The following is a 27,139-nucleotide window of genomic DNA, read 5'->3' as shown; positions in this document are numbered from 1 at the left end:
CGCAGCGCCGCCCCGCGCCCGGCTCCCCGCTCCGCCCGTCCTCCCCGGCGCCGCCCCGCCCCGCCGCGCTCCGCCCCCGTCCTCCGCGGCCCGATTGGCGGCTCGTGGCGGTCCCGGGCTCCTCTCCGCCCCCTCGTCCCACGGACGGGCACCGCCACCTGGTCCACAGAGTGTCCGGAGGGGACGGCAGGGAGGGGGACGCGCGGAAAAGGAGGAGGACGCTGCGCCTGGGAACGGGACCCCCTCCTCCCCACTCCCCAGCCCCCGCGGCCGGGCTGCAGGACCCGGCCATCGCGGGTGTCCCCCGGCCGCAGCGACCTCGCCCCCCCCCCCCCCGCGGGCCGCGCGCCGCCGACTTGGAGCCGAGCTCCCTCCTCCTCTCTCCACCCGGGCCGCAGGGGAAGGGGACGGACGGGTCACCCGGAGCATGAAGCAGCATGTCTGACAAAATGTCCAGCTTCCTCTACATCGGGGACATCGTGTCCCTGTACGCGGAGGGCTCGGTCAACGGCTTCATCAGCACCCTGGGGTAAGCTGGACGCGCTGGGCAGCGCGCGGACCCCCGTGCCTGTCCCCTGCCCGCGGTCGCCTGACCACCACCTCCGGGCGGCCACTCTGCGATCTCCACCCCGACGCTCATCCGAAAAGAGGAAGTGGCTCCCAATCCCTGAGACAGGCCCCTGCCGAGACGTCTGTCCTCCTTGCCTTGCTTTGCTCCAAACGTGCTCTTCTGTTTCTCTCTCTCTCTCTCTCTCTCTCTCCCCCTCTCTCTCATGAAACACCTCCCCTTTCCCATCTCGCCCCCCTGGGGCTCTCAGCCTCTGGTCCCCCCCCCACACACACTGGGTGGGGAGGGGCTGTGGCCCTGGACTTGAACCCTGGTGATGTGCACAGCCCCCCCGGTGTGGCTCTGTCTTGGGAGAAGAGCTAGCAAACCTCTTCTGTGCTGAAGTAATTTCCTTTTGGCCTTGCCAAAAGAGAGCTCACCGTGCCTGGCCCTGTGGGCAGCGTGTGTGTGTGTGTGTGTGTGTGTGTGTGTGTGTGTCTGGGATTCCAGAACTCTGCCTTCTGAACCCGTCTCTGGTCTTGACCCAGTGAAATAGCCCCAGATTCTTTTGGCGCTCAGCACACTGCAAAGTTCTTGAAATTAATAAAGTTAATCATGAATCAGGGATATATATATATATATATATATATATATATGTATATATATATATATATATACACACACACACACACACACACATTATATATATATATTATATATACACACATACATGCACCCACACATACATATATATGTATGCGTGTGTTTACATGTAAATAGCTATAGATGACATAAATACAGATACATGTGCAAACATATATTAAAAGGGTGTCTTAAATAGGTTGGACTTTCTTTTGAAGCGGGGTCTCACCCTGGCTCAGGGTGACTGACTAGTGGAACTCACTGGTGTGGCCCAGGCTGGCCTAAGCTCATGGCATTTCTCCCACCCCTGCCCCCTGAGCGCTGGCATCAGAGATGTGAGCCATCACTGCCATGGCCGGGCTGTTTTGATGACCAGAATTTTCCTTCAGTCCTGACATGCACAGCGCTGTTTAGTTGCACACTGCAGTGTATTTTTAATGCTCAGGTGGGTTTGGGTCCACTTGATGGGTCCCGGCTCCTAAGACTCCCCAGTCTTGGGGATTTGAGACGGGTCAGTGTTCTTGGACTGTCAGGCTAATGACTTCACACGCAGTGTCCCCTGGCCATGACTGAGAGCCTTGTTGGGACTGACGGGCGCGCTGCCCACTCAGCGCGGAGGCGTGGAAGTCACCGATGGCACCGCAGTTCCTGTTATGTGTGTGCGTTTCCCCTAATGACTGAGGGGAGGAAGGTAGATTGTAATTTAATCTCTTTTCCACTGATGTTATTAAGCCTGAGGCAAGCGCGTGTGCTGCCTTAGTGAACTGTGAGCTCTCAGCTGTTCCTGAGAGAAATCAAGTTCAGCTTTGGGGTCCCAGATAGCATTGTGCAGATAGGCTCTGTGGCTTCATCCTCAGGAGACATCCCGGGGGTGTGTAGTTTAGTGATGAGCAGGAGGGTTTTCAGAAGCTGAAGGTTTTGGGGGTTGTATTCGCACGCGAATCTTAGGACTATAGGCCGGTTATGACATCTATCTGGCTTCAGCCTCCTCAGCTTAAAAAATGGGAGTCAGGGCTGGAGCGATGGCTCAGCCATTAAGGCACTTGCTTGCAAATCCTGATGGCCCGGGTTCCATTCCCCAGTGCCCATGTAAAGGCGGGCACAGATAGTGTATATGTTTGCCGTTCATTTGCAGTGGCAGGAAATCCTGGCGTGCCCATATGCACATACACACACTCTCTCTCTCTCTGCTTCTTTCGGTCTTGCTTTGAAATAAATAAATAAGTTAAAAAACAGGAGTCAAGCTGGGGAGATGTTCTCAGCAGTTAAAGGTGCTTGCTTGTAAAGTCCGGAGGCCCGGGTTCAATCCCCCAGGACCCACATAAAGCCAGATGCACAAAGTGGCCCAGGGAGTTCATTTGCAGTGGCAGGAGGCCCTGGTGTGCCCATATTCACCTTCTCTCTCTGCCTCTTTCTCGCTCTCTCTCTCTCAAATAAATAAAATATCTAAAAAAAAAAAACTTAAAAAAAAAAGTAAAAATGGGACTCAGTGTTTTCTACCTCAAGGGTGTGGCAAGGAAGAAGAGTGCTTACATGGCAAGGCGGGTAATAACCACTTACGAAAGTTAATTAGCTGTTGCAGTAATTATCAGTACCTTGGTGACTGGGCAAGAGTTGTACTTGCGGACAGCGCACTGGAGAGGCCCGGAGCAGAGTGTAAAACATCAACACTGGCCTCCCAGCAAGGTCCACCTGGGGGCAACTGACAAGCAAGCATTTTTTATTTTTTTATTTTTTGGTTTTTTTCAAGGTAGGGTCTCACTCTGGCCCAGGCTGACCTGGGAATTCACTATGTAGTCTCAGGGTGGCCTCGAACTCACAGCCATCCTCTTGCCTCGGCCTCCCAGGTGCTGGGATTGAAGGTGCGCGCCACCACGCCCAGCTACGAAGCAAGCATTGAAGGGCTAAAGATGGCAGCAGCCACGACTTGTAACCGAGTCTGCCCTCCTCGGGTCAGAAGTCCGGAGATGGAGGCGGACGGAGTGACGTGACTGGGCACCAGAAGGAGAAGGAGGGCGTTTGCATCCACAGCAGCGAGCTGACCCTTCTCTCTCGTTCCCAGCCACGTGTGTTTCCCCGCATCAGTGCCCCCCATCTCCTTAGTGCTTCTTGCTGGCGATTTGAAAGTTTGAGTTTCTTCTGCGTCGTGCATTACTTTCTGTAGTGGAAAGAGTCCCGGGCTGGAGGGATGGCTTAGCGTTTAAGGCATTTGTCTGCGAAGCCAAAGGACCTCGGTTCGATTCCCCAGGACCCATGTGAGCCAGATACACAAGGGGGCACATGTGTCTGGAGTTCCTTTGCAGTGGCTGGAGGCCCTGGCGTGCCCATTCTCTCCCCTGTTCCCTCCCTTTCTGCCTCTTTCTCTCTCTGTCAAATAAATCAAATATATTTTTGAAAAGAGTCTTGCTGAGGGGAATCTGTCAAGGTCTTCCTGCAGCTGGATTCCAAGTTGAAGGAGGTTGCTAGAATGGAACTTGGTGCTCTGATTTGATATTCCTTTAATAGGTTGAGGGCTCAGAGGTAACAGAGGTGCAAGTAACGTGTGGTCAGGAGGCGGGACGACTGAGCTTGTCTCCTGGCACCTGACTCTGAATAGTTTTTCAAAGGGCAGTTATAGTAAAAGTCATTGCTGATGTGCCCTGATGCAATTCCTGGCCGTCAGTGAATTGTGTCCAAAGGGTACCCAAAGGGCAGCCCAATGCTAGCCCAGGACTTTAATGGGTTCTGGGTAAAGACAAGGCTCACGAAATATTCCAGATGAGCATTGCATTGGACAAAAAATGTCATTGCTACATCTCTGATGCTTAAGAATAAAGTCCTTTTCTGCTTCAAAAAAAAAATCAGGTTGGAAAATGTGTTGTTATTATTATTATTATTTTTTAATTTGGAATGTGAAAGAGAGTTAAGCCTGGAATTATTAATTATCTTATTAACAAACACTTCCAAATGATGCTGTGAGTTAGGCATGTATCAGTGTTGGAAAAGCTTGCAAGATGGCTTCAGAAAGAATCTGCTACTTTTTTTTTTTTTTTTTTTTGATTTTTCGAGGTAGGGTCTCACTCTAGCTCAGGCAGACCTGGAATTCATTATGTAGTCTCAGGGTGGCCTTGAACTCATGGCGATCCTCTTATTTCTGCCTCCCGAGTGCTGGGATTAAAAGTGTGTGTCACCATGCCCAGGTTGGTTTAATTTTTTTTTTTTTTTTTTTTTTGGTTTTCTGTGGTAAGGTCTTACTCTAGCCCAGGCTGACCTTGGACTCACTCTCTAGTCCCAGGCTGGCCTCAAACTCACACTGGTTCTCCCACCTCTGCCTCCCAAGTGCTGGGATTAAAGATGTGCGCCACCACACCCAGCTGATTTAATTTTTTTTTGGTTCATTATTTATTTATTTATTTGAGTGCGACAGATAGAGCGAGAAAGACAGATAAAGAGAGAGAGGGAGAGAGAATGGGCGCGCCAGGGCCTCCAGTCACTACAAACAAACTCCAGATGCGTGTGCCTCCTTGTGCATCTGGCTAACGTGGGTCCTGGGGAATTGAGCCTCCAACCGGGGTCCTTAGGCTTCACCGGCAAACGCTTAACCGCTAAGCCATCTCTCTGGCCCAAGCTGGTTTAATTTTTGAAAAATTAAAAAAAAAGAAAGAGGACGAGAAAAAGAAAGAGAGAGAGGGAGAATGGCCAGGGCCTCCAGCCACTGCAAAGGAACTCCAGACACATGTGCCCCTTTGTGCATCTGGCTAACGTAGGTCCCGGGGAATCGAACCTGAGTCCTTTGGCTTTGTAAGTAAGTGCCTTAACCACTAAGCCATCATATTCCAGCCCAGGTTTGTTTAATTTTTAAAGGGACCATGTTGTTCATGTTCTATTCTTTACCTCGTTGATTTTAGTTAACATCCAGGTAGTCTTGAAAGTTAGGGGTTTTGTCTAATAAGACAGTTTTTCAAAATTAAGGAGTGAAAAGTTTCTCCCATTTAATTTTGGAATGGCTTAATTAAGGCCCTGGAAGATAATATCTTATGCTTGTTGCGTTAGTCAGCTTTTCATCACTGTAAGTAAACACTCGCTTCAGTCAGCTTATAAAGACAGAAGGCTCCTGGTTTTGGACGGTTCAGACCACGACCAAGTTGGCCTCACTGCTTTGGGACTACAGTGGCACCGCGGACCACGGTCAGCACACTGGGCATAGGTTCACCTTGTGTCATGTGAGCATTGAAGAGGGAAGAGAGGAAACTAGGACCCCAACATCCTCTTCCTGTGTGCAGTGGCTTAACTTCCTCCCACTGGCCCCACCTCTTAAAGGTTCCACCGATTCTTTTTTCCAAAAAAATTAAAAAAAATTTTTTTCATTTTATTTATGAGAGAGAGAGAGAGAAAGAGCCAGATGGGTGTGCCAGGGCCTCCAGCCACTGCAAACTCCAGACGTGTGCGCCCCTTGTGCATGTGGCTTATGTGGGTCCTGGGGGAGTTGAACCTGGGTTCTTTGGTTTTGCAGGCAAGTGCCTTAACTGCAAAGCCTTCTCCTCAGCCCAGGTTTTACCACTTCTTAACAGACCACCATTTACACAGAACCCTTTGGGAGGCATTTAAGATACAGATGATAGAACTTTCACCTTGAGAAATCAGACTGTTCAGCCGGGCGTGGTGGCGCACGCCTTTAATCCCAGCAATCGGGAGGCAGAGGTAGGAGGATTGCCATGAGTTCAAGGCCACCCTGAGATGACAGAGTTAATTCCAGGTCAGCCTGGACCAGAGTGAGACCCTACCTGGAAAAACAAAAACAAAAACAAAAAAAAACCAAACAAAAAAAAGAAATCAGACTGTTCACTGGGACCATGATTAATTCATTGTCTCAGATGCTTGTGTGTGGCATTACTTAGTGTGTGTGTGTGTGTGTGTGTGTGTGTGTGTGTGTGTGTGGTGTCCATGCACAGTCTTCATGTTTAAAACTTTTTGTAGCTTGTGGAACCACATTGTCCTCCGATTTTCCACAGCATATGCCCCAGTCAAATGAAACCTTATCTATATAGATGTTGTGGGGGGCACCCCTACTTGTTAGAGTCTACTTGGAAACATTTTATGATTTTTGTCCCAAGGTAGTGTCTCTCTCTAGCCCAGGCTGACCTGGACTTCATTATGTAGTCTCAGGCTGGCCTTGAACTCATGGTGATCCTTCTACCTCTGCCTCCCGAGTGCTGGCATTAAAGGCGTGCCCAGCTAGACATTTTATTTTGCCAGCTGGTTCAAGGGCTGTGAAACCAGAGGTCACGGTATCTGTGGCTTCTTATTACATTGCCGTTATGTTACTAGGGTCCCATTTATGCACATTCACTATCAAATATAGAGGGAGACTTGTAGTTGAATTTCTCAGCTTTCTGTTAGTTGGAGGTCTGTTGTCCTGCGTCTGCTGCTAATTGGCTGTGTGATCTTGCTCACATCACCTGTTCTCTTTGTATGTTGGCATACTTTGGACTAAGAAGGAGTAGATACCGTCCTCCCTCATCTAGGAGGGTGTTACAAAATTGAGCAAAAGCTCACATCATGCCTTTATTTTTGCATATATAATCATAAACTTCCTTCAGAGGCTTATGAACAAGAGAGGTGACTAAGAAGCCACAGCGCTGTGTCTGTTCAGTCAAACTCATTCCACCACAGTGTGAACAACGATCCATGGAGGCTGGGCGTGCTGTTGTATCCCGACATTCTCGGCACTTGGGAGGCCTAGACAGGAGGATTGTTGTGAGTTCTAGGGCAGCCTGTGTTTTTGAGTGAGTTCCAGGTCAGTCTGAGTTAGAGTGAGACCCTGCTGCAAAACAATTAAAAATCCATGGAGGGCTGGGAGAGATGGCTTAGCGGTTAGGCTAGGGACCCAGGTTCGAATCTCCAGGTCCCACGTAGGCCAGATGCATATGGTGGCGCATGTGTCTGGAGTTTGTTTGCAGCAGGTGGACGCCCTGGCTTGCCCATTCTTACTCTTTCTCTTTCTCTCCCTCTCTCTGTCTATCTCTAATAGATAAATAAATCAAAATAAAATCTTTTAAAAAAAATCCATGGAGGAGCTAAAAATTAGACTTAAGAGTTTGGATTTCCCTTTTAGCTCATCATCGGATCCTTTTTCATCTGGGGTGTTTTTGCACATTGAGTTTAGGAGAGAAGTTGCTGAAAACTGACTTTACTTGGCATTCCAAGGTGATAAAGAGAGGTTCATTTAATACAGTTTATCTAGCATTAATATTAATATTCTAATTAATTAATATTAATTAGAGGCTATTCATTGGGAGTTTTAAAAAAATTATTTATTTATGGGCTGGAGAGATGGTTTAGTGGTTAAGGCGCTTGCCAGTAAAGCCAAAGGACCCAGGTTCGATTCTCCAGGTCCCACGTAAGCCAGATGCACATGGTGGCACATGCGCCTGGAGTTTGTTTGCATTAGCTAGAGGCCCTGGTGTGCCTATTCTCTCTCCCCGCTTTCTCTGTCTATAATAAATTAATAAAAGCAAAAAACTTAAAAATATATATATAATTTATGAAGGGAAGGGGAAAGGAAGATAGAACTGGTATGCCAAGGCCTCTTGCCTGCTGCAGACAAACTCCAGACTCACAGTAGACATCTGACTTTACATGGGTACTGAGGAACCGAATCCAGACCGCAGGCTTTGCAAGGAAGCGCCAGTAACTGCTGAGCTGTCTCCCCAGCCTGGAAGATCTTGCAGTAATGAATTTTTCAGCTGAGAAGGTCACGAGGTTTTACTGGTTTTGAGTTGAACAGGCCCCTGGGGGAGGCCCTTCTGCCTGGAGATGTGGGAGGTCCCTCATCGGTCCGAGAGTCCCCGGCTTGGGCTGTGAGCTGTTGCAACAGCTGAGGGGAAAAAAGTCTTACTCTAGAAAAAATGGAGGAGGAGAGGCCCAATTAACCCTGCTTTTGACCTTTAGTGTGGTTTTTCAAAGCCTGTTTGTGTGAAATGTGAACATCTCAGTTGTGAAAATCTGCATTTCTCTCATTTATCCTTGAAGCTGTATTTGTGTTTTGAATCTTCAGTTTTTTTCAAAATCGGTCACAGTTACTGTTTTTCTCTCAGTTTTATAGGTGCAAGGGGCCTGGTTTGTATTTCCTAATTTAAATTTTTATTTAAAGATCTGTGTAGGAAGTATTTATGGTAAACCACTTTAATAATTTTTATTTTTATTTTTATTTATTTATTTAAAAATTTTTTTTGTTCATTTTTATTTATTTATTTGAGAGTGACAGAGAGAGAACAAGAAAGAGGCAGATAGAGATAGAGAGAAAATGGTCACACCAGGGCTCCAGTATTTTTACTTATTTATTTGAGAGAAAGAAAGAGGGAGGGAGGGAGAGAGAGAGAGAGAGAGAGAGAGAGAGAGAGAGAGAGAGAGAGAGAGAGAATGGGTGCACCAGGGCCTCCAGCCATTGCAAATGAACTCCAGACACATGTGTCACCTTGTGCATCTAGCTAATGTGGGTCCTGGGGAATTGAACTTGGGTCCTTTGGCTTTGCAGGCAAACGCCTTAACTGTTAAGCCATCCCTCCAGCCCGGTAAACCACATTAAAGCCAACTGGATATAGATAGTGAATGCATTTTGAATAAACTGACTTTTCATAGTCATGTATCTTAGGTTTATAATTTTCACTTTTTTTTTTTAAAGGAAGAAAAGATGTGGAGATAAGCTGTGTAAGTTCAAATGCTAACTAGCCCTCTCCTTTCTCTCTCTCTCTCTTTTCCTTTTGAGGTAGGGTCTCAGTCAAGCTCAGGCTAACCTGAAATTTATTACGTAGTCTCAAGGTGGCCTCGAACTCATGGTGATCTTCCTACCTCTGCCTCCTGATTACCACCACGCCCTGCTTTTTTTTTTTTAATTTAAATTTATTTATTTATTTATTTTTGGCAGGTCTTTCTCTCATCTAAGCTGCCCTGGAACTCACTTTGTAGCCCAGGTTGGCTGAGAACTCACAATAATTTCAGTTCTCCTATCTTACCCTCCTGAGTGCTGTGATTAGAAGTTTGCCTAACTCATATTTTTTTTCTGTAAGATTCTACCCCTCTCCTGCCCCGTGTGGCTGCCACACCTAACAGCTGGCATTCGTGTTTCTAAGGGCATTGATGGATCCATGGCCGAGTGGAGCAGCAGAATTCTTGGCATGGAGGGACGGTAGAACCAATGACAGTGGATCCTCCCTTCTTGGCCATTCCTAAAGTGTAGAGATTAGTAAGTGAAAAGTGTATGTGTGTGTGTGTACATTTGGTACACGTAGGTTTGAGCCATTGCTATGTTTAAAAAAATTATTTATCTGACAGAGAGAAAAGAGGCAGTTAGGGAATGGGCGCACAAGTGCCTCTAGCCACTGCCAATGAAGTCCAGACGCATGCGTCCCTTTCCATCTGGCTTTCCTTGGGTACTGGGGAATCGAACCTGGCGCCTCAGGCTTTGCAGGCACACTGAGCCATCTCTTCGGACCCCCACTGCTACCTTTTATGTCTGACTTGGGAACGTGCCCTCAGGATCTATCCATGAGGAACCCGGGATGCACGGTCAGTTACGGGCATAGTTGATAACCACATTCAAGGTCTTAGGAAGCTGTGGAGCAGCCTGTGATGATGCTTCCATGGGTGGCCCATGGTCACAGGTTCCAGAGAGACACACGATTGGTCCCTTGTCTGTCTTCGCTTCCTGCTTGGTTCTGGCTAATTCAGCTCACCGTTTATTCTTTTTTTAAATTAAATATTTTATTTCTAAATTTAATTTTATTATTAGTATTATTATTTGGTTTTTCGAGGTAGGGTCTCACTCTGTTCTGACCTGGAATTAACTATGTAGTCTCAGGGTGGCCTTGAACACAGGGCAATCCTCCCACCTCTGCCTCCTCAGTGCTGGGATTAAAGGTGTGTGCCACCACGCCCGGCTTAAATATTTTATTTTTATTTATTTATTTATTTGAGAGAGGGAAAGAGGTAGAGTAAGGGAGAGAGAGAGACAATGGGCATATCAGGGCTTTCAGCCACTACAAACAAACTCCAGACTCGTGTGCTCCTTGTTTTGTTGAACCTGGGTCCTTTGGCTTCTCAGGCAAATGCCTTAACCACTAAGCCATTTCTCTGTTTATTTATTTGACAGAGAAAGAGGGAGAGAAAATGAGAGAATGAGCGTGCCAGGGCCTCCAGCCACTGCAAGGAACTCTAGACACAGGCGCCCCCTGGTAAAGCTGGCTATAGTGGGTCCTGGGGAATTGAACCTGCATCCTTTGGCTTTGCAAGAAAATGCCTTAGCTGCTGAGCTATCTCTCCAGCCCTTATTTGCTCTTTTTGTTTTGCTGTGTATATCTGAGGCCAGTTCTCACTCTAGCCCAGGCTGACCTCAAACTCACAGCTATCCTCAGTCTCTGAGTGCCTCATAGTTAGAGCCAACTTTTCTTTCTGCATAGTTTGTAATATGCTTCGTGTTTTCCACATTGTACTTTCCCAACAAATAGGTGTTATTTTCTACAAAAAAATATGCATGTAAACTTTTTAGCTTTGTTTTGGTTAGGGCATATGGCAGTGTGATATCAGCACCTACTTGCATCTTTCTCTCATGGAAAGAAAACAACGATAGAATCTTCATCACTGAGTTGTGCTGGGGAGCCTCAGGGTAGAAGAGTGATTTAGCTCAAAGATACTTTCTTTATTTTAATATTTTATTTTTATTTATATATTTATTTGATAGAGAAAGGGGGGGAAAGAGAGAAAGAGAGAGAGAATGGGCAGGCCAGGGCCTCCAGTATTGCAAATGAACTCCAGATGCGTGCGCCCCCTTGTGCATCTGGCTAATGTGGTCCCTGGGGAACAGAACCTGGGTCCTTTGGCTTTGCAGACAAATATGTTGACTACTAAGCCATCCCTCCAGCCCTAATTTTTATAATTCATTTACTAGAGAGACAGAGCCGGGGGGTTGGTGGTTAGGGAGGAATGGGCACATGAGGGCCTCCAGCCACTGCAAACGAACTCCAGATGCATGCACCACCTTGTGCATCTGGCTTACATGGGTCCTGGGGAATCGAACCTGGGTTCTTTGGCTTTGTAGGCAAGCGCTTTAACTGCTGCTGAGCCATCTCTCCAGCCCTCAAAGACATTTACTGAAGTGGTGAATGCAAAGCTGGAACGTTCACTGTTGCTTAAACCTGGGCTCACTCACTCCCTGAACAACACTGCGGTTTCAGAGCCTCCCTGGCACAATAGCTCAGGCAGGGAAGTGACTGTCCCTCCTCACGTGCCCAGCTCACCTGACCTCAACTAGCAGAAATTCAGAAGCAACCCCTAGCTTCGGTCTAGATTTACCAGATGCCGTTTCCATGGGCCTGTGGAACTCTGAGCCCTTTTCACAGTTGCGTTTTCCATCTGGGCTGTTCCTGCAGGGCTGCTGTGGGAAGAACACAGACCACATAGACAGAGCACTACAGTCCCAAACTTACACAGTGACTGTCGTAGACAGCTCCGCGTTGTTGGGATGAACCTCCAAACGAGATACAGTTTATAGGAAGAACAGAATTTGTTTGAAGCTTACAGATCCAAAGGAAGTCCCATAATGGCAGAAGAAGCTGGCTCCCTTTCACAGAGCCACACAGAGAGAAATAACCACCACAGCGCCCAAAGCAAGCACACTCCAGGAACCCAGGCACAGCTCAAGCCTCTGCGTACCTTAGGCTGGAATTCAGATCCGCCTCCAGGAACACCTTAGCACTGGACCCCAGGAGCTCCCAGTGACACCTCCTCCAGCTGGGCAGCTGGAAATGCAAGAAGCTTTAATAAAACTCCTGAATCTATGGGGGTGGGGGGGCATCCATTCAAACTACCACAGTGATGTTCCAGATGCAGGGCCTTCTTCATAGAGGGATGTATGAGAAGTCACCATGAACTTTCATGACAACTTTACAGTGTAATAACCGCCACTTGTACCTACAGAGATTTACTCTGTAGCTCAAGCTGGCCTAGAACTTATTACATACCCCAGGCTGGCCTGAAACTCACAATAATCTTCCTGTTTCAACTTTCCAAGTGCTGAGATTATAGGTGAGAACCACTACACTTGGCTGAAATTTACCTTATAAAAAATATCAGAACTTAAGCTGGGTGTGGTGGTGCACGCCTTTAATCCCAGCACTCGGGAGGCAGAGGTAGGAGGATCACCGTGAGTTCGAGGCCACCCTGAGACTACATAGTGAATTCCAGGTCAGCCTGAGCTAGAGGGAGACCCTACCTTGAAAAACAAAAACAAATTAAAACATCAAAACTTAAGGCTGGGAAGTTAAGGTGCTTGCTTGCAAAGCCTGACAGCCTGGGTTTGACTCCCCAGTACCTACATAAAGCCAGATGTACAAAGTGGCTCATGTGTCTGGGGTTCGGTTGAAGAATTAGGAGGTCTTGGTACACTGATTCTCGCTGTCTCTCTGCTTGCAGGTAAATCAATATTTTAAAACATCAGAATTTAGCAGTGGATTATTAGATTAGAATATAATTTCATGGCTGGGCATGGTGGTGCACACCTTTAATCCCAGCACTCGGGAGGCAGAGGTAGGAGGATTGCCATGAGTTCGAGGCCACCCTGAGACTCCATAGTGAGTTCCAGGTCATTCTGGGCTAGAGTGAGACCCTACCTCAAAAAACCAAATATATATAATTTCTTTAGAAAAGTGATTTTTTTTTTTTTTTTTTTTTTTTTTTTTTTTGGTTTTTCGAGGTAGGGTCTCACTCTGGGCCAGGCTGACCTGGAATTAACTCTGTCATCTCAGAATGGCCTTGAACTCCTGCCAATCCTCCTACCTCTGCCTCCCAAGTGCTGGGATTAAAGGCGTGCGCCACCACGCCCGGCTGAAAAGTGATCACTTTGATCTAGCATATATGTAAAGGGTAAAACTGTACCTTTCCAAATGACTAGCTTTTTGGTTGTTTTTTTCTAGTACCATTCTGACTCAAGATGGCAAAGTTTTTAATAAATGACTTGAGGAAAACCACACCATTTTAATACAAGGCATCAAAACTGTACACGCAGTTGCCACGGGCAGATGGCATGGCTAGGAGATGCGTGACTCCGCGTTGGTGTTCCTGTCTGTGCCCATAACCTGTTACCTCCACGTTCAGGAGTTCGCTGAAATGAAGGCGATGTTTGACCACTTCTTCGGTTTCTTGTCGGAGTTCATAGGCAGTGTTGGTTTTGAAAAGTAGGTGTAATAAAGTTGCTTCCTGGTCACGCTCAGTGGAGGAAAACCACAAAGTAGGAAGCTGCGTGTCACTGAAATAGACAGTCATGTGTTTACAATTCCAGTTCTGTTCCTAGTTGTTACTCTTGTTTTAAAATGCATTCTGGAAAAAAGAAAAGTCTGTCTGGCTAGCCATGCTGAGCAATTACAGTGGCTAATTCACCTCGCTAATGTGAACACGCAGTCTGTGTTGTGTTAGGAGCCTGTGTACACACACACACACACACACACACACGTAAGAGGGCATGCATTTGACCGTGGCTCCCCTGGTTACATCAGAAACCTTCTTACTCAGGACGAAGAAGTTGTACCGCCAGCTTCTCTGGCCTGCGTGTGCGTGCTTTCTGTTGGTGTGAGATTGAAATAGATCAACTGAGCTTTTGTGGGCTGTCTTTGAAATGGATGAATGAACTCCATCAAAATTCACGTCAGGAGCAATCGGTTAACGATAGCTATTATACACTGGGTTGCAGTACCAGCCTACGAATCTTCTATCGTAAATCAGGAGTTAAGGGGCTGGGGAGGTGACTTAGTGGTTAAAGGTGCTTGCTTGCAGAGCCTACCAGCCCAGGGTTCAACTTCCCAGTCAACCATGTGAAGCTAGATGGCTACTCTCTAGTGGGCAAGAGACCCTGGCACCAGCGCCCCCCCACTACACATATGTGCAAATAAATAAATAATTTAAAAAGAATGAGTTAAAATATCAAGTTGGGGATGTAGAGATGGCTCAGCAGTTAAAAGTGGATGCTTGCAAAGCCTAACAGCCCAGGTTGGATTGTCAACATGTAAAGGCAGATGTATAGTGTGCGTCGTGAGTGTCTGGAGTTGGTTTGCACTGGAGAGAGGCTCTCATGCCTATTCTTGCTCTCTTTCTGTCTGCCTCTTTCTCTCTCTCGCAAGTAAATGAATGAAAATATTAAAGATATAATATCAGGTTGTTCAGAATCAAACTATTTAATCATGAAATTGCAAGTGAGCCATCATGAATCCAGCCCAGTGACTCTCTTGGGCATGTGCTTTAGTATATTGATTGATTCATTCATTAATTCAGTGAATGTCTTTGTTGAGCCCTTGCAATGGGGATGGTTTAGTGCTACATATGTGGAGGTACCAAATACTAACCTGTGAATCCCTGTCTCAGAAAATGGAATCTCCCTTTGAGAATTTGTCCTGTGACATTTGACACATGAGAACACCTGACACCTTTACTGTTGGTGTCGTAAAGGCTGTGAGACCAAGGTCTTTTGAATCCTTCCTGCCCAGCACATGACCTAAGTCCCATTACATAGGAGGTGTTTAATAAGTTGAGAAATCAGTGTGGTGGCTAGTAATTAGATGTATTATAATCATGATGTAAGGCGGTTCTTTTCAAATGCTCTAAACCAGTGTCGCAGGAGCTCAGGAGAGTCAAATTTTTCTCTCTCACCCGGGATGACCTGAGGGACAGGTGACCTTCAAGGAGGAGACGGCATTTGAGCTGGACTTTACAGGATCACTAATTAGGATTGCCATTTGTTTTTTTTTTTTTTTTTTTTTTGTCTTTTTAAATTTTTATTTTATTTTTATTTATTTATTTAAGAGCGACAGACACAGAGAGAAAGACAGATAGAGGGAGAGAGAGAGAATGGGCGCGCCAGGGCTTCCAGCCTCTGCAAACGAACTCCAGACGCGTGTGCGCCCTTGTGCATCTGGCTAACGTGGGACCCGGGGAACCGAGCCTCGAACCGGGGTCCTTAGGCTTCACAGGCAAGCACTTAACCGCTAAGCCATCTCTTCAGCCCAGGATTGCCATTTGTCTCACAATTAGCACCCATAATTGAGCGTGCATTCTTGGCACTTTCTTGTTCCGTTTTAAAAACTCAGTGAAATTTACTGTCTGTTTTCATAGCCCCCAAGTCCCCAAAGAAATTTGTTACAATATACAAAGACAGGAGAACTGATTTGGGAACACATTTTTTGCTTACTTACCAAATACGAGAGGTTTCAACTTGATCCAGACCCTCTGAGATCACATCCTGGTAGCTTTAAGTCTCTGCGGTGCGCTTCGGGTCTTCTGAGCCCTGATGTGATGAGCTTGGGGCTCCAAAGCCTGGCCAGGAAGGAGGCCGGCAGCGTTTGGGGGCATTGACAGTGTGTGTTGATAGGTTTACTCACTATTCCTTGTCGCCTCCATTTCTAGCATTTAATCGATTTTTAAAAATATTGTATGTGTTTGAGAGAAAGGGAGAGACAGAGAGAATGGGCACGCCAGGGCCTCTAGTCACTACACATGAACTCTAGACGCATGTGCCACCTTGTACATCTGTTCATAGGCAAGCGTCTTAGCCGCTAAGCCATTTCTCCAGCTGTCTATTTCTCTCTCACTTGGTGTGGACTGTCCTCTTTTCCTTGTGGTGTTTTAATAAGCTGACAAGATCATAGATGCACAGGACTTCGAGGAAAGGCTAAGGAAGTGAACACCATGTAATCTGAGCTCATATCTCAGTTCTTAGAATTCAGACTGCTTTGTTGAGGTTCTATCTAGAAGTAAGATATTTGAATCACTGTTAAATATCCGCATAGCAAGTCTCTCTGTGCTGAAACGCCAGGCCTTTATTACACATTAGCTCTCTAAGAGACTCCTCAATGGAGCCCAGGAGAAAGCTTAGGTTTTAGATGAAGTATATCAAAATTATCGAGCTCTCTAATCACTTAGGGCTTTCCCACACACTGTCTCCTGTTGAAAAGAGGATTCTTCACATAAGTGAAAAAACCACCAGCATTAATTAAAGAGCCCAGAGGGCCAAATAAATCAGCTAAATCTAACAGAAGACAGAAACTAAACAGGTTTAGTGATGTTCATTAAATTTCCTTTCTCTTTCTCTTTTTTCTTTCTTTCTTTTTCGTTTTCTTTTTTATTTTGTTTTTCGGTTTTTTTTTTGTTTTTTTTTTTTTGAGGTAGGGTCTCACTATAGCTCAGGCTGACCTAGAATTAACCATATAATCTCAGGATGGCCTCAAACTCATGACGATCCTCCTACCTCTGCCTCCCAAGTGCTGGGATTAAAGACGTGCTCCACCATGCCCGGCTCCAATGTGCATTAACTTTTCTATTGGCCAATCAATTTGTCTTGTTTATAAAATTTTCAGAGAACAAAGTCTTCTCCAATCTGTGTTCAACTCACACTTAACTTCTTTGTAAACCTTGTAGTAAATTGTCTTGCAATTCTGGCAAAATAGTTTATAGGAGTCTCTCGAATCCTAGTGTTACCGTCTGACTTGAGAAGCCCCAAGACTGATTGGGGCTGGAGGGATGGCTTAGTGGTTAAGGCGTTTGCTTGCAAAGCCAAAGGACCTAGGTTTGATTTGCCAAGACCCATATTAGCCAGATGCACAAGGGGGCGCACGCATCCAGAGTTCGTTTGCAGTGGCTGGAGGCCTTGGTGTGCCCATTCTCTCTCCCTCTATCTCTATTTCTCTGTCAAATAAATAAATAAATAGAAACAAAATAAAAAAAAGGGGGGGCTGGAGAGATGGTTTAGTGGTTAAGCATTTACCTGTGAAGCCTAGGGACCATGGTTCGAGGTTCAACTTCCCAGGACCCACGTTAGCCAGATGCACAAGGGGGCGCACGCATCTGGAGTTCATTTGCAGTGGCTGGAGGCCCTGGCACGCACATTCTCTCTCTCTCTCTCTGCCTCTTTCTCTCTGTCTGTTGCTCTCAAATAAATAAAAAAAAATAAAAAAAATTAAAAAGAAAAGAAAAGTCCCAGACTGGAAAGCAGTGGATCCCTGGGTGCTCCTCTGCCCGCATGGATTCTGCTGAAGACTTGAGTCACCATCGTCTCATGTTCACAGCAAAGGTCTTTGTTGGCACCAAACAGAAAAGAAGGAAATGTATGTTGAGGCCCTGGAGGAGCTGTAAGAAACTGAACGCCGTTGCTCAATGAGTGAGCATCAGGCAGGAAGACACCAGAGCCACAGTGACCCGGTCTAAGCAACGCCCCCTTACTGGTTTCCCTTTACCTGGCTGGAATACAGCATTTCTATATTTTCTGTCGCCTTAATTTTCCAATTGCAGACTGATGGCATTTGGCCCTCATTGGATTAGGATTGACCACGCATGTCTCGAAGGCTAGTCGCCGTGTCCTGATCTGGTTGCCAGGGAGCTGTGTGTGGAGCCCCCAACTTCTGCTACCTCGGGTCAGCCTTGTGGACAGGGGCCAAAGGGGACAGAGGCCCTGGAGTGGGCTGGATGTCACAGCTTGTAGGCAATGTAAAACTACAGTAAACTGTCGGTGCCTTAAAAAAAATTTTTTTTTGAGGCAAGCCTAACAGACTGGCTTTTTTTTTTTTTTTAGATGTCAGAAAGTGAGAGTGAGAAAGAGAGAGAGAGAGAGAGAGAGAGAGAGAGAGAGAGAGAGAGAGAGAGAATTGGTGTGCCAGGGCCTCCAGCCATTGTAGTTGAACTCCAGATGCGTGTGCCACTTTGTGTACATGTGCAACCTTGTGTGCTTCTGTCATCTGTGCCTGGCTTATGTGGGATCTGAAGAGTCTAACATGGGTCCTTAGGCTTTGCAGGCAAGCCCCTTAACTGCTAAGCCATCTCTCCTGCTCTATCAGTGCCTTTTGATATAACTTGTGATCAGATGTGTGAGGCACGTAGCTCAGTGTCTTAGCTATGAAATCTTGAGGTTCATGGATAAGTCTTCTAAAATATCTGGGGGTTATCATTAGGCATATGGTGTTGGAGCATCTTAATATCATAGGTTCTTTAAAAAGCCAACATGTGATAAAGCTTACATTGGGAACAGTAGCGCACATGACCTTTCTTGATGGTTTGTGCGCACTAGCCGCATTAAAGGGACGTTGATATTTTTTTCAAGCTCAGTTTTGTTTTACATGTTCGAAGACTGAACTTGCAGAGGCTCCGAGAGGCCTTCTCTTGAGAACACCCCCTTCTCAGTGGATAGCACGGGATACCCCTTTGGAGGTATGCTGTACTTGAACCACTGTTGACAAGAGAATTCAGTTAGAAAGAATTTGCTGACAGCAAACCTGGAGAATAGTTGAGGAGTTTGCATAAAATTTACTTTAGGAAAACAAAACAGCGTGTGTGACAGTTTGTAATTTTTATTTGTTGAAGTTCAGGAGTAAGCATCTGGTGAATGACTGGCATTTAAATATAGGGTAAGGAAAATAAACGGCCCTACATTTATCTTAGCTTTTTGTTAATACCCATTGGGTGGGTGTGTTATAGTGTCCTTTGCCTTAAGTGAATTAAGAAAATACAGGTTTGGGGCTGGAGAAATGGCTTAGTGGTTAAGGTACTTGCCTACAAAGCCAAAGGACCCAGGTTCGAGTCCCCAGGGCCCACATAAGCCAGATGCACAAGGGGGTGCACATATCTGGAGTTCACTTATAGCGGCTGGAGGCCCTAACACGCCCATTCTCTCTCTCTCTCAAATAAATCAAGAAAGAAAAAAGAAAAAAAAAAAAAAAAAAAGAAACTACAGGTTTGGCCAATGGGTAAGAATTTGAATTTCTCCAATGATATTGTTGACTCTTATTTTAGAGGCCCTGCTGGGTTCAAAATATAAATGAGGATTACTTTGAGCGTTATTTACACATAAAACAAAATTAAAAAGTGAAAAATGTGCATATGCACAAGTTACAAAAAAAAAAGTAACTTTGAAAAGATAAAAGCAATATTTGACCATGTTATAACTCTCTGTGGTAGGTATTCAAAATGTCCTTAGGAAAGTAATTTGGGGATGATAGATTCCAAATCTTATCTATGTTTGGTTTCTTTTCAGGCACATTCAGATCTAGCTTAAGACAGTGACTACACAAAATCAGCTCTCAGGTCACCAGCACAGTTAGACGAGGCATCCAAAGTAAGTTAATGATTTAAGAATCAGCCGCTTGTGTGTGCAGAGCATTCAAGGTCACTGCTAATATCAGGGACATAACTACTTAAACATTTGCATTGCAAGTTAAGTTTTGGCTCCGTCCATGTTTTCACAGAGGGCACGCTCAGTGCTGGCTGTGTATAGTCCGCAGGGAAGGGGGGAAGGGAATTTTGTTCTGCATAATGCCGTGACTGGGAATGGAAGGTGGATATGACATGATCTTGAGTCTAATCCAGTGTCAGTCAGCGAGAATATTCATTATGACCAACTTTGTTAAATTTAGTGCATCTCCAGGATCAATAGGAAATGAGAAAGGGACTTTCATTTGCCTTTCTTCTTTTGTTTACCTGACAGGTAAGAGGCTTGTTTCCTGCTCAGTACAAGTGAAGCCATTGTTGTCTGTGGGGAGAAAGCAAGCTCTTCTGTCCAGTCCCAGCTGCTCGGGACATTTGTCATAGTTGTTCAAGAAATATGTTGAATAAACACAGAGCCTTAGCATAGGGTTAAGACTTTTGGCTTGGACAAATGTGGTTTCTGCTTCTGGCTCCTCTACTTCTCCCTGTGAACCTTAGGATTTATTTACTCCTGAACACCTCATATCCCACCTGTAGAGTGGGATTATTGTTCAGTTTGTATTGTCATGAGGTTGAAGGCAGTCAACATGCCTGAAGCCTGCAGTATGCACCGGGCGCATCAGACAACTGCATGTTATGCGGGTGGAAGTGATTCTGCTGCTCCACGCACCATCACGTCTGAGGAAATCACCCTGAGCCTCTCTCTCTGGAAGCGTAGCTGAGCTTACACCCATGGGCGCTGAGTTCGTAGCCAGCGTCCCGCTGTGCCACGCTTACAAATTAATTGTGCAGAACATCAGCTCACAGGTCGCTGTTTATTTAGCAGGTTGTCCAAAGGCCTGCTGCATTACCGGTTATCTATTTGCTTTTGATCCTTTTTACTTATGTTAATGATGCATATTACTAGATTTCAAGTGCGCACGTTATCTTCTGTTTCTGGTTTGAGGCATGCTGTCATTAGACGGACTGCAAACACAGGGGGTAGAAGTGTAGAAATATGAATGATAGCTTAGAAATGCATGCTACGTGTACATTGCCACGCACACACACACACACCATATTTCCTTTGAATATGCAAGTTTTGTTACACTTTATTTTACTTTTTAAATTTATTTATTTTTTATTTATTTGAGAGCAACAGAGAGAGAGAGAGAGAATGGGTGCGCCAGGGCCTCCAGCCACTACAAATGAACTCCAGATATAGGCGCCACCTTGTGCATCTGACTTATGTGGGTCCTGGAGAATTGAGCCTCTAACTGGGGTCCTTAAGCTTCACAGGCAAGCACTTAACCACTAAGCCATCTCTCCAACCCCTTTTTTGTATATTTTATTTATTTATTCATTCATTCATTATTTGAGAGAGAGAATGGGCACACCAGGGCCTCTTGTTGTTGCAAATAAACTCCAAATGCAAGCATTACTTTGTGCATCTGGCTTTATGTGGGCACTGGGGAATTGAACCTGGACCATTGGTCTTTGCAAGCAATCCCCTTTAATCACAGAGCCATCTCTCCTGCCATAAATTTTGTTACATTTTATAGCCATTATTTTTTTAGTTGCTAATATTTTTCCCTACTAGACTACAGTACTAAAAGGAAGCAGTTGGTTTTATTGCTTGAGACAGAGCAAGCACTAGCTTTGTAGTAACTTTATTGCATTTTTTTTCAATTTTTTTTACTAACAACTTCCATGATTATAAAAAAATATCCCATGGTAATGTCCTCCCTCCTCCTACTTTCCCCTTTGAAACTCCATTCTCCATCGTATCCTCCCCCATCTCAATCAGTCTCTCTTTTATTTTGATGTCATGATCTTTTCTTCCCATTATGATGGTCTTGTGTAGGTAGTGTCAGACACTGTGAGGTCATGGATATCCAGGCCATTTTGTGTCTGGGGGGAGCATGTTGTAAGGAGTCCTACCCTTCCTTTGGCTCTTACATTCTTTCTGCCACCTCTTCCGCAGTGGGCCCTGAGCCTTGGAAGGTGTGATAGAGATATTTCATTGCTGAGCACTCCGGTCACTTCTTTCCAGCACCACGATGCCTTCTGAGTCGTCTCAAGGTCACTGCCATCTGAAAAGAGAAGGTTCTCTACCAAATGTGAGAGTAGCATTAATATATGGGTATGGACATTAAGAGAAGTGCTTACTGGGCAGTTTGACTGAGCATCGTATATACATTTAGCCAGACAGCAGCAGACATTACACCCCTAGGGCTCCTGACAACCTCTGTTTTAGGTTTGCAGTATCAGGGATGTATTCCCTCCCATGGAGAATGCTTGCCTGGGATGCACACCTGTAATCGTAGCACTTGAGAAGTAGAAGCAGGGGCATCAGTTGTTTAAGATCGTCCTCTGTTATCTAGCAAGTTCACGGCCAGCACAGGATGTGTGACGCTTTGTCTTAAAAGACAACAAGGGGGCTGGAGAGATGGCTTAGCGGTTAAGCGCTTGCCTGTGAAGCCTAAGGACCCCGGTTCGAGGCTCGGTTCCCCAGGTCCCACGTTAGCCAGATGCACAAGGGGGCGCACGTGTCTGGAGTTCGTTTGCAGAGGCTGGGAGCCCTGGCACGCCCATTCTCTCTCTCTCCCTCTATCTGTCTTTCTCTCTGTGTCAGTCGCTCCAAATAAATAAATAAATAAATAAAATTAAAATAAAAAAAGACAACAAGGACAACAAAGACACCTTTGGGTCTGAGGAGCTGGATAAATGGATAAAGCAATACTTGAGTTCAATCTCCAGATTCCCTCTTCCACAATGTTCCCTGAGCCATGGCAGGCCTGTTGGCATTCTGACTTAGTGTAGAGTTCTCTGTAGTCTCTGGATTTCTGCTTTGAAAGGGTTTTGATTAATCACCTTCTCTGTCACCATTGCCCTGGACCTGGTTGTCAGGCTAGCAGTAAGAGCAGCAACTACCTAGCTTTAAGTAGTCTATTTTCTTTTTCTGTTTGTTTGTTTTGTTTTTTGTTTTCCTACAGCAGGGTGGCTCTAGCCCAGGCTGACCTAGAATTTACTATGTAGACTCAGGCTGGCCTCGATCTCACCATAGTCCTCCAACCTCTGCCTCCTGAGTGCTGGGATTAAAGACGTGTGCCACCATGGCTGGCTTTAAGTAGTCATTTCAAAATAACACTGCAGTGATCATCTGTCCATAATTCAGATCAACCCTGCTGTTTGGAATACTATTAAAGTATCCTTTCTTTATTTTCCCCCTTTAAACTTGAAATATAAGAAAGGAAATGAAGCCAGGCGTGGTTGTACACACCTTTAATCCCTGCACTTGGGAATCAGAGGTAGGAGGATTAATGTGAGCTTGAGGGGCAGGTAGCCTGGGACTAAAGGCTGAGTTCCAGGTCAGCCTGGGCTAGGGTGAAATCCTACCTCGAAAAAAAAAAAAATATATATATATATATATATATATTTTTTTTTCATATATATATATATATATATATATATATATATATATATATATATGAAAGAAAGAAAAGAAAGCAAGGAAATGAAATATGACTTTAAATTTCATTGATTGTTAAAACAAAACTAAGTCAAAACAAAACTGGCCCAGAAGTCAGGGAGGGCTCAACATTACCCCTATGAGTGGAGTTAGATTTCTAGCTATCCATAAATTACAGGAAATGTAGCATCGAATGAGGGAAAAGAAAACATTTAGTATCACATCCTCTTGTTCCTGTTTTAAAATTCCAAGTCCTTTGAAGAAAACATTTGCTACTTAGCCAGTCGTTTGGCAACACTTGTGATTCTCATGCAGGTAAACTGGCGGAGGGACAGCCCCTGACTGCCAAGTTCTTGGAGTTTAGAATTTAGACAGGCAGGCGAGAGGCTTTGAGTGGTGTGTGAGCAGAAAAGAGACCGAGTGACTGGACATAGGGGAAATGGCCAGAGTCTTCTCCACAGCTTTGTTTCATGCAGGGAGAGTTCAGTGGTCTACAATGTTGAATAAAGCAAGTATAGCTGGAGAGATAGTATGTCACGAATCTAATGCTGAAGTATAAAGCACTAGGAAGAAAAGATAGAAGAAGTTTTGAATTATAATTTGCTGTAGGGATTGCCCATGAAATTTTTGAACAGAAACTGATGAAGGCATGGGTAGTTCCATTGGAAAATCTGTCTCAATCCATGTAACCTTGGAATCATGTGTCTTCCATAGACCTTTCTTGGGCAGAAGCTACTCAAGATTCTGAAGGGTTCTTTTTAAAAATTTATTTATTTATTAGAGACTGGGGGTAAGGGGAGAGAGTGAGAGAGAGAGAGAGAATATGGGGGTGCCAGTGCCTCTAGCCACTGCAAACGAACTCCAGACTCGTGCGCCCCCTTGTGCATCTGGCTTACGTGGGTCTTGGGGAATCGAACCCAGATCCTTTGGCTTTGCAGGCAAATGCCTTAACCACTAAGCCATCTCTCCAGCCATCCTGTGATTGCTTTTAATCAAAGCATTGAATAAAATAAGACTAACAAGGATAATTATTAAATTATTATATTTATTTCGGGAAGTACAGAACCAAGGAAAGACACCCACGTGGCATCAGGGCCTGGGAAAACTCTGAAGAGAAAAGAAAGTTCCCAGAGCCCCTGCCAGAGGGGGTAAAACGTCCACGTGGAGAGTAAGGGCTCGGGGGCTATTGCAGTCAGGTTCACATTGCTGATAGAAATCAAGAAATCACCCAACGAAGGGGTCAAGAGAGGTTGATTTTGGCTTATAGGCTCAAGGGGAAGCTCCACAGTGGCGGGGGAAAACGATGGCATGAACAGAGAGTGGACATCACCCCCCTCACCCCCGGCCTACATAATGTAGACAACAGGAACAGGAGAGTGTGCCAAACACTAGCAAGGGGGAGCTGGCTGTTAACACCCCATAAGCCCGCCCCTAACAATACACTGCCTCCAGTAGGCGTTAATCCCCAATCTCCACCAGCTGGGAACATAGCATTCCGAACACCTGAATCAAACCACCACATTCCGCCCCTGGTCCCCATAAACCAATAACCATACGTGATGTAAAATGCAATACATTCATCCAACTTTAAAAGTCCCCATAGTTTTTAATCAATTCCAGGGATGTTCATACATCCCCGTAATCCAAGCTCTTTTAAAAAATTTATTTATTTATTTATTTGCGAACAACAGACAGAGAGAGAAAGAGGCAGAGAGAGAGAAAGAATGTACACGCCAGGGCCTCCAGCCACTGCAAATGAACTGCAGACGCGTGCTCCCCCTTGTGCGTCTGGCTTACGTGGGTCCTGGAGAGTCAAATTGGGAGTTTACATTCTTCCTGTTGCCCAGTGCAGGCCAGCTAGCCCAGTCTCAAAAGTTGTGATCTCTTTGCCTCTTTCTCTCTCTGTCTGTCACTTTGAAATAAATAAAAATAAACAACAACAACGAAAAAAGTAGTTAGGCAAATCCTATCAACATATCGAATGAGATGGCTCCTAGGGAGGTGCAGAGACGCGTGAAGGCAGTTGGTACGTGCATGTGACTTATTTGGGAAAGATGAAACAAACAAATCCTTTTGTATCTTTGATTCCTGGTCTTTGGTTTCATTCCATGAGATGATGGCCAGAGGCTGAAATGTAAGTTGAGCGCTGAGGAACAGTTTGTGTGTGGTTGCTTACAATAGAGCCAGCTCGAATGGAGCCTCCGAGTCACGTTCTCAAGGAAGCTGGGGTGAGGCAGCAATTAATGCTTTGTCCGCGTCTCTGGAAGGACTTTATTGAAAAGAAGGGGTGGCAGGACCCTGTTTCCTGGTTTCTCCTTCTTTTTTAAATTTTTATTTTACTTACGAGAGAGAGAGAGAGAGAGAGAGAGAGAGAGAGATATGCAGATAGAGGATGACTGTTCCAGGGCCTCTAGCCACTGCAAACAAACTCCAGATACATGCACTACCTTGTGCATCTGGCTTACATAGGTCCTGGGGAATCAAACCTGGGTCCTTTGGCTTTGCAGGCAAACACCTTATCCACTGAGCCATCTTTCCAGCCCCCCGTCCCCCATTTCCTCTTAACCAGAGAGAAATCTGGTCAGTATCAATTGAGGAGAAAACCATTTTACATATAGAAGGAAAAAATCTTCCCTCATGGGTCCAGGAGATGTGAGCGTGAAGCAAGGGGGAACCTCTCCACCTTCAGATGGATTTAGAAAGTGGGGAGTCAACCAGACGGAGGCCTGGACCCAGAGAATGTGCCTTTCTCGACCTTGTCTTGGGAACATCATTTCCCTCTGAGTTTCAATGCTAATGATGAGGCATGCAAATGTATTTATTTATTTGTTTGAGAAAGAGAAAGAGTGAGAATGGTCTAAAAGGGCCTCCAGCCACTGCAAACAAACCCCAGATGCATGCACCACCTTGTGCATCTGGTTTATGTGGGTCCTGGGAAATCGAACCCAGGTCCTTAGACTTTGCAGGCAAGCACCTTAACCACTCAGCCATCTCACCTGCCCAAGAGGAGCTTTTATCACAGTCTAACCCCCTGCGACTTTGGAGTTCCCATTTTCCTTGTTGTAACTTGACTGATTGTGTTAATCGGGAACAGTTTTGAGCATGGTGGTGTAGATCTGTAAGTATCAGCACTTGGCGGAGGCAGGAGGATCCGGAATTCACAGTCAGCCTCAGTTACATAATAAGTTTGAGCCTACTCTGGGATACATGAGACATTTCCTTAAAAAGCAAATAACCAAGAAAACCCCAAACATTTATATGTAAATATAGATATATTTTCATGTGTGTATGTATGTATGTACATATGGATGACAGAGAATGTCAAACTGAAAAATTTAAAAAAAATGCCTAAATCTACCTATGGATAATAGCCATGGTTTTGGAACTTTATGGTGAAGGACTTCCTTTTGAAGAGCTAATATGCAGTTCCTCTGTTCTCATCAACTTAAAAAAATATATTAAGGGCAGGAGAGATAGCTTAGAGGTTAAGATATTTGCCTACAAAGCTGAAGGACCCAGGTTCAATTCCCCAGGACCCATGTAAGTCAGATGCACAAGATGTCATATGTGTCTGGAGTTTGTTTGCGGTGGCTGAAGGCCCTGGCATGCCCATTCTCTCTCTCTCTCTCTCTCAAATAAATAAATAAATAAATAAATAACATTATTTTAAAACTGATTGAGCTATGAGTTTGTCACACACAGCATCATTGAGAGCTGAGATCATTTGTGACTATGAGGAGAATTTCTGTTATGTGAGTTCCTCCATGAAAGCTCAAAGATTTCACTCTTCAGCTTATCAGAAGTCAAGGCAGTCAGTTGTTACCTGCCAGTTTTGTTAAGGTTAAAAGATAAAATTTGAGTAAGGATTTCAAGAGCTCTTGACCCCAAGCTATGCATATAGTGTAAGAGTTTTTCTTTTCTTTTCTTTCTTTTTTTTGGTTTATCGAGGTAGAGTCTCATGCTGGCTCAGGCTGACCTGGAATTCACTATGTAGTCTCAGGATGGCCTCGAACTCACGGCGATCCTCCTACCTCTGCCTCCCGAGTGCTGGGATTAAAGGCGTGTGCCACCACGCCCGGCTAAGAGCTTTTCTTAATCTGTTCTGAGACTGAGAAAGTTTTCAGGTGGTTGCATAGAAATATGCCCAAACACAATACTCTCAAGTTTGTTCCAGGCTCTCTATCGTCTTCCCTTTGGACCGGAGGTTGGGGATATTTACACTAACTTGTAATAATGGCTCTTGCATTCAAATTTAAGCTCTAGTTTGGTCTGCCATGTTTATTGCC

General features: G+C 45.2%; 1 protein-coding gene across 2 annotated transcripts in view; it reads left to right on the top strand.

The window, feature by feature from the left end:
- Positions 1-372: 372 nt before the first annotated feature.
- Positions 373-27,139, top strand: part of Itpr2 (inositol 1,4,5-trisphosphate receptor type 2) — a 457,151-nt gene continuing 430,384 nt past the window's right edge. For both annotated transcript variants that reach the window (XM_045139538.1, XM_045139536.1), the window contains exon 1: positions 373-529. In XM_045139538.1, the coding sequence (XP_044995473.1) occupies positions 438-529 (92 nt within the window). In that variant the 5' untranslated portion in view covers positions 373-437. The remainder of the gene's footprint in view (positions 530-27,139) is intronic.

This window comes from Jaculus jaculus, chromosome 22 (assembly GCF_020740685.1).
Source record: "Jaculus jaculus isolate mJacJac1 chromosome 22, mJacJac1.mat.Y.cur, whole genome shotgun sequence".
NCBI lineage: Eukaryota > Metazoa > Chordata > Mammalia > Rodentia > Dipodidae > Jaculus > Jaculus jaculus.
This window is presented reverse-complemented; position numbering and strand designations above follow the sequence as displayed.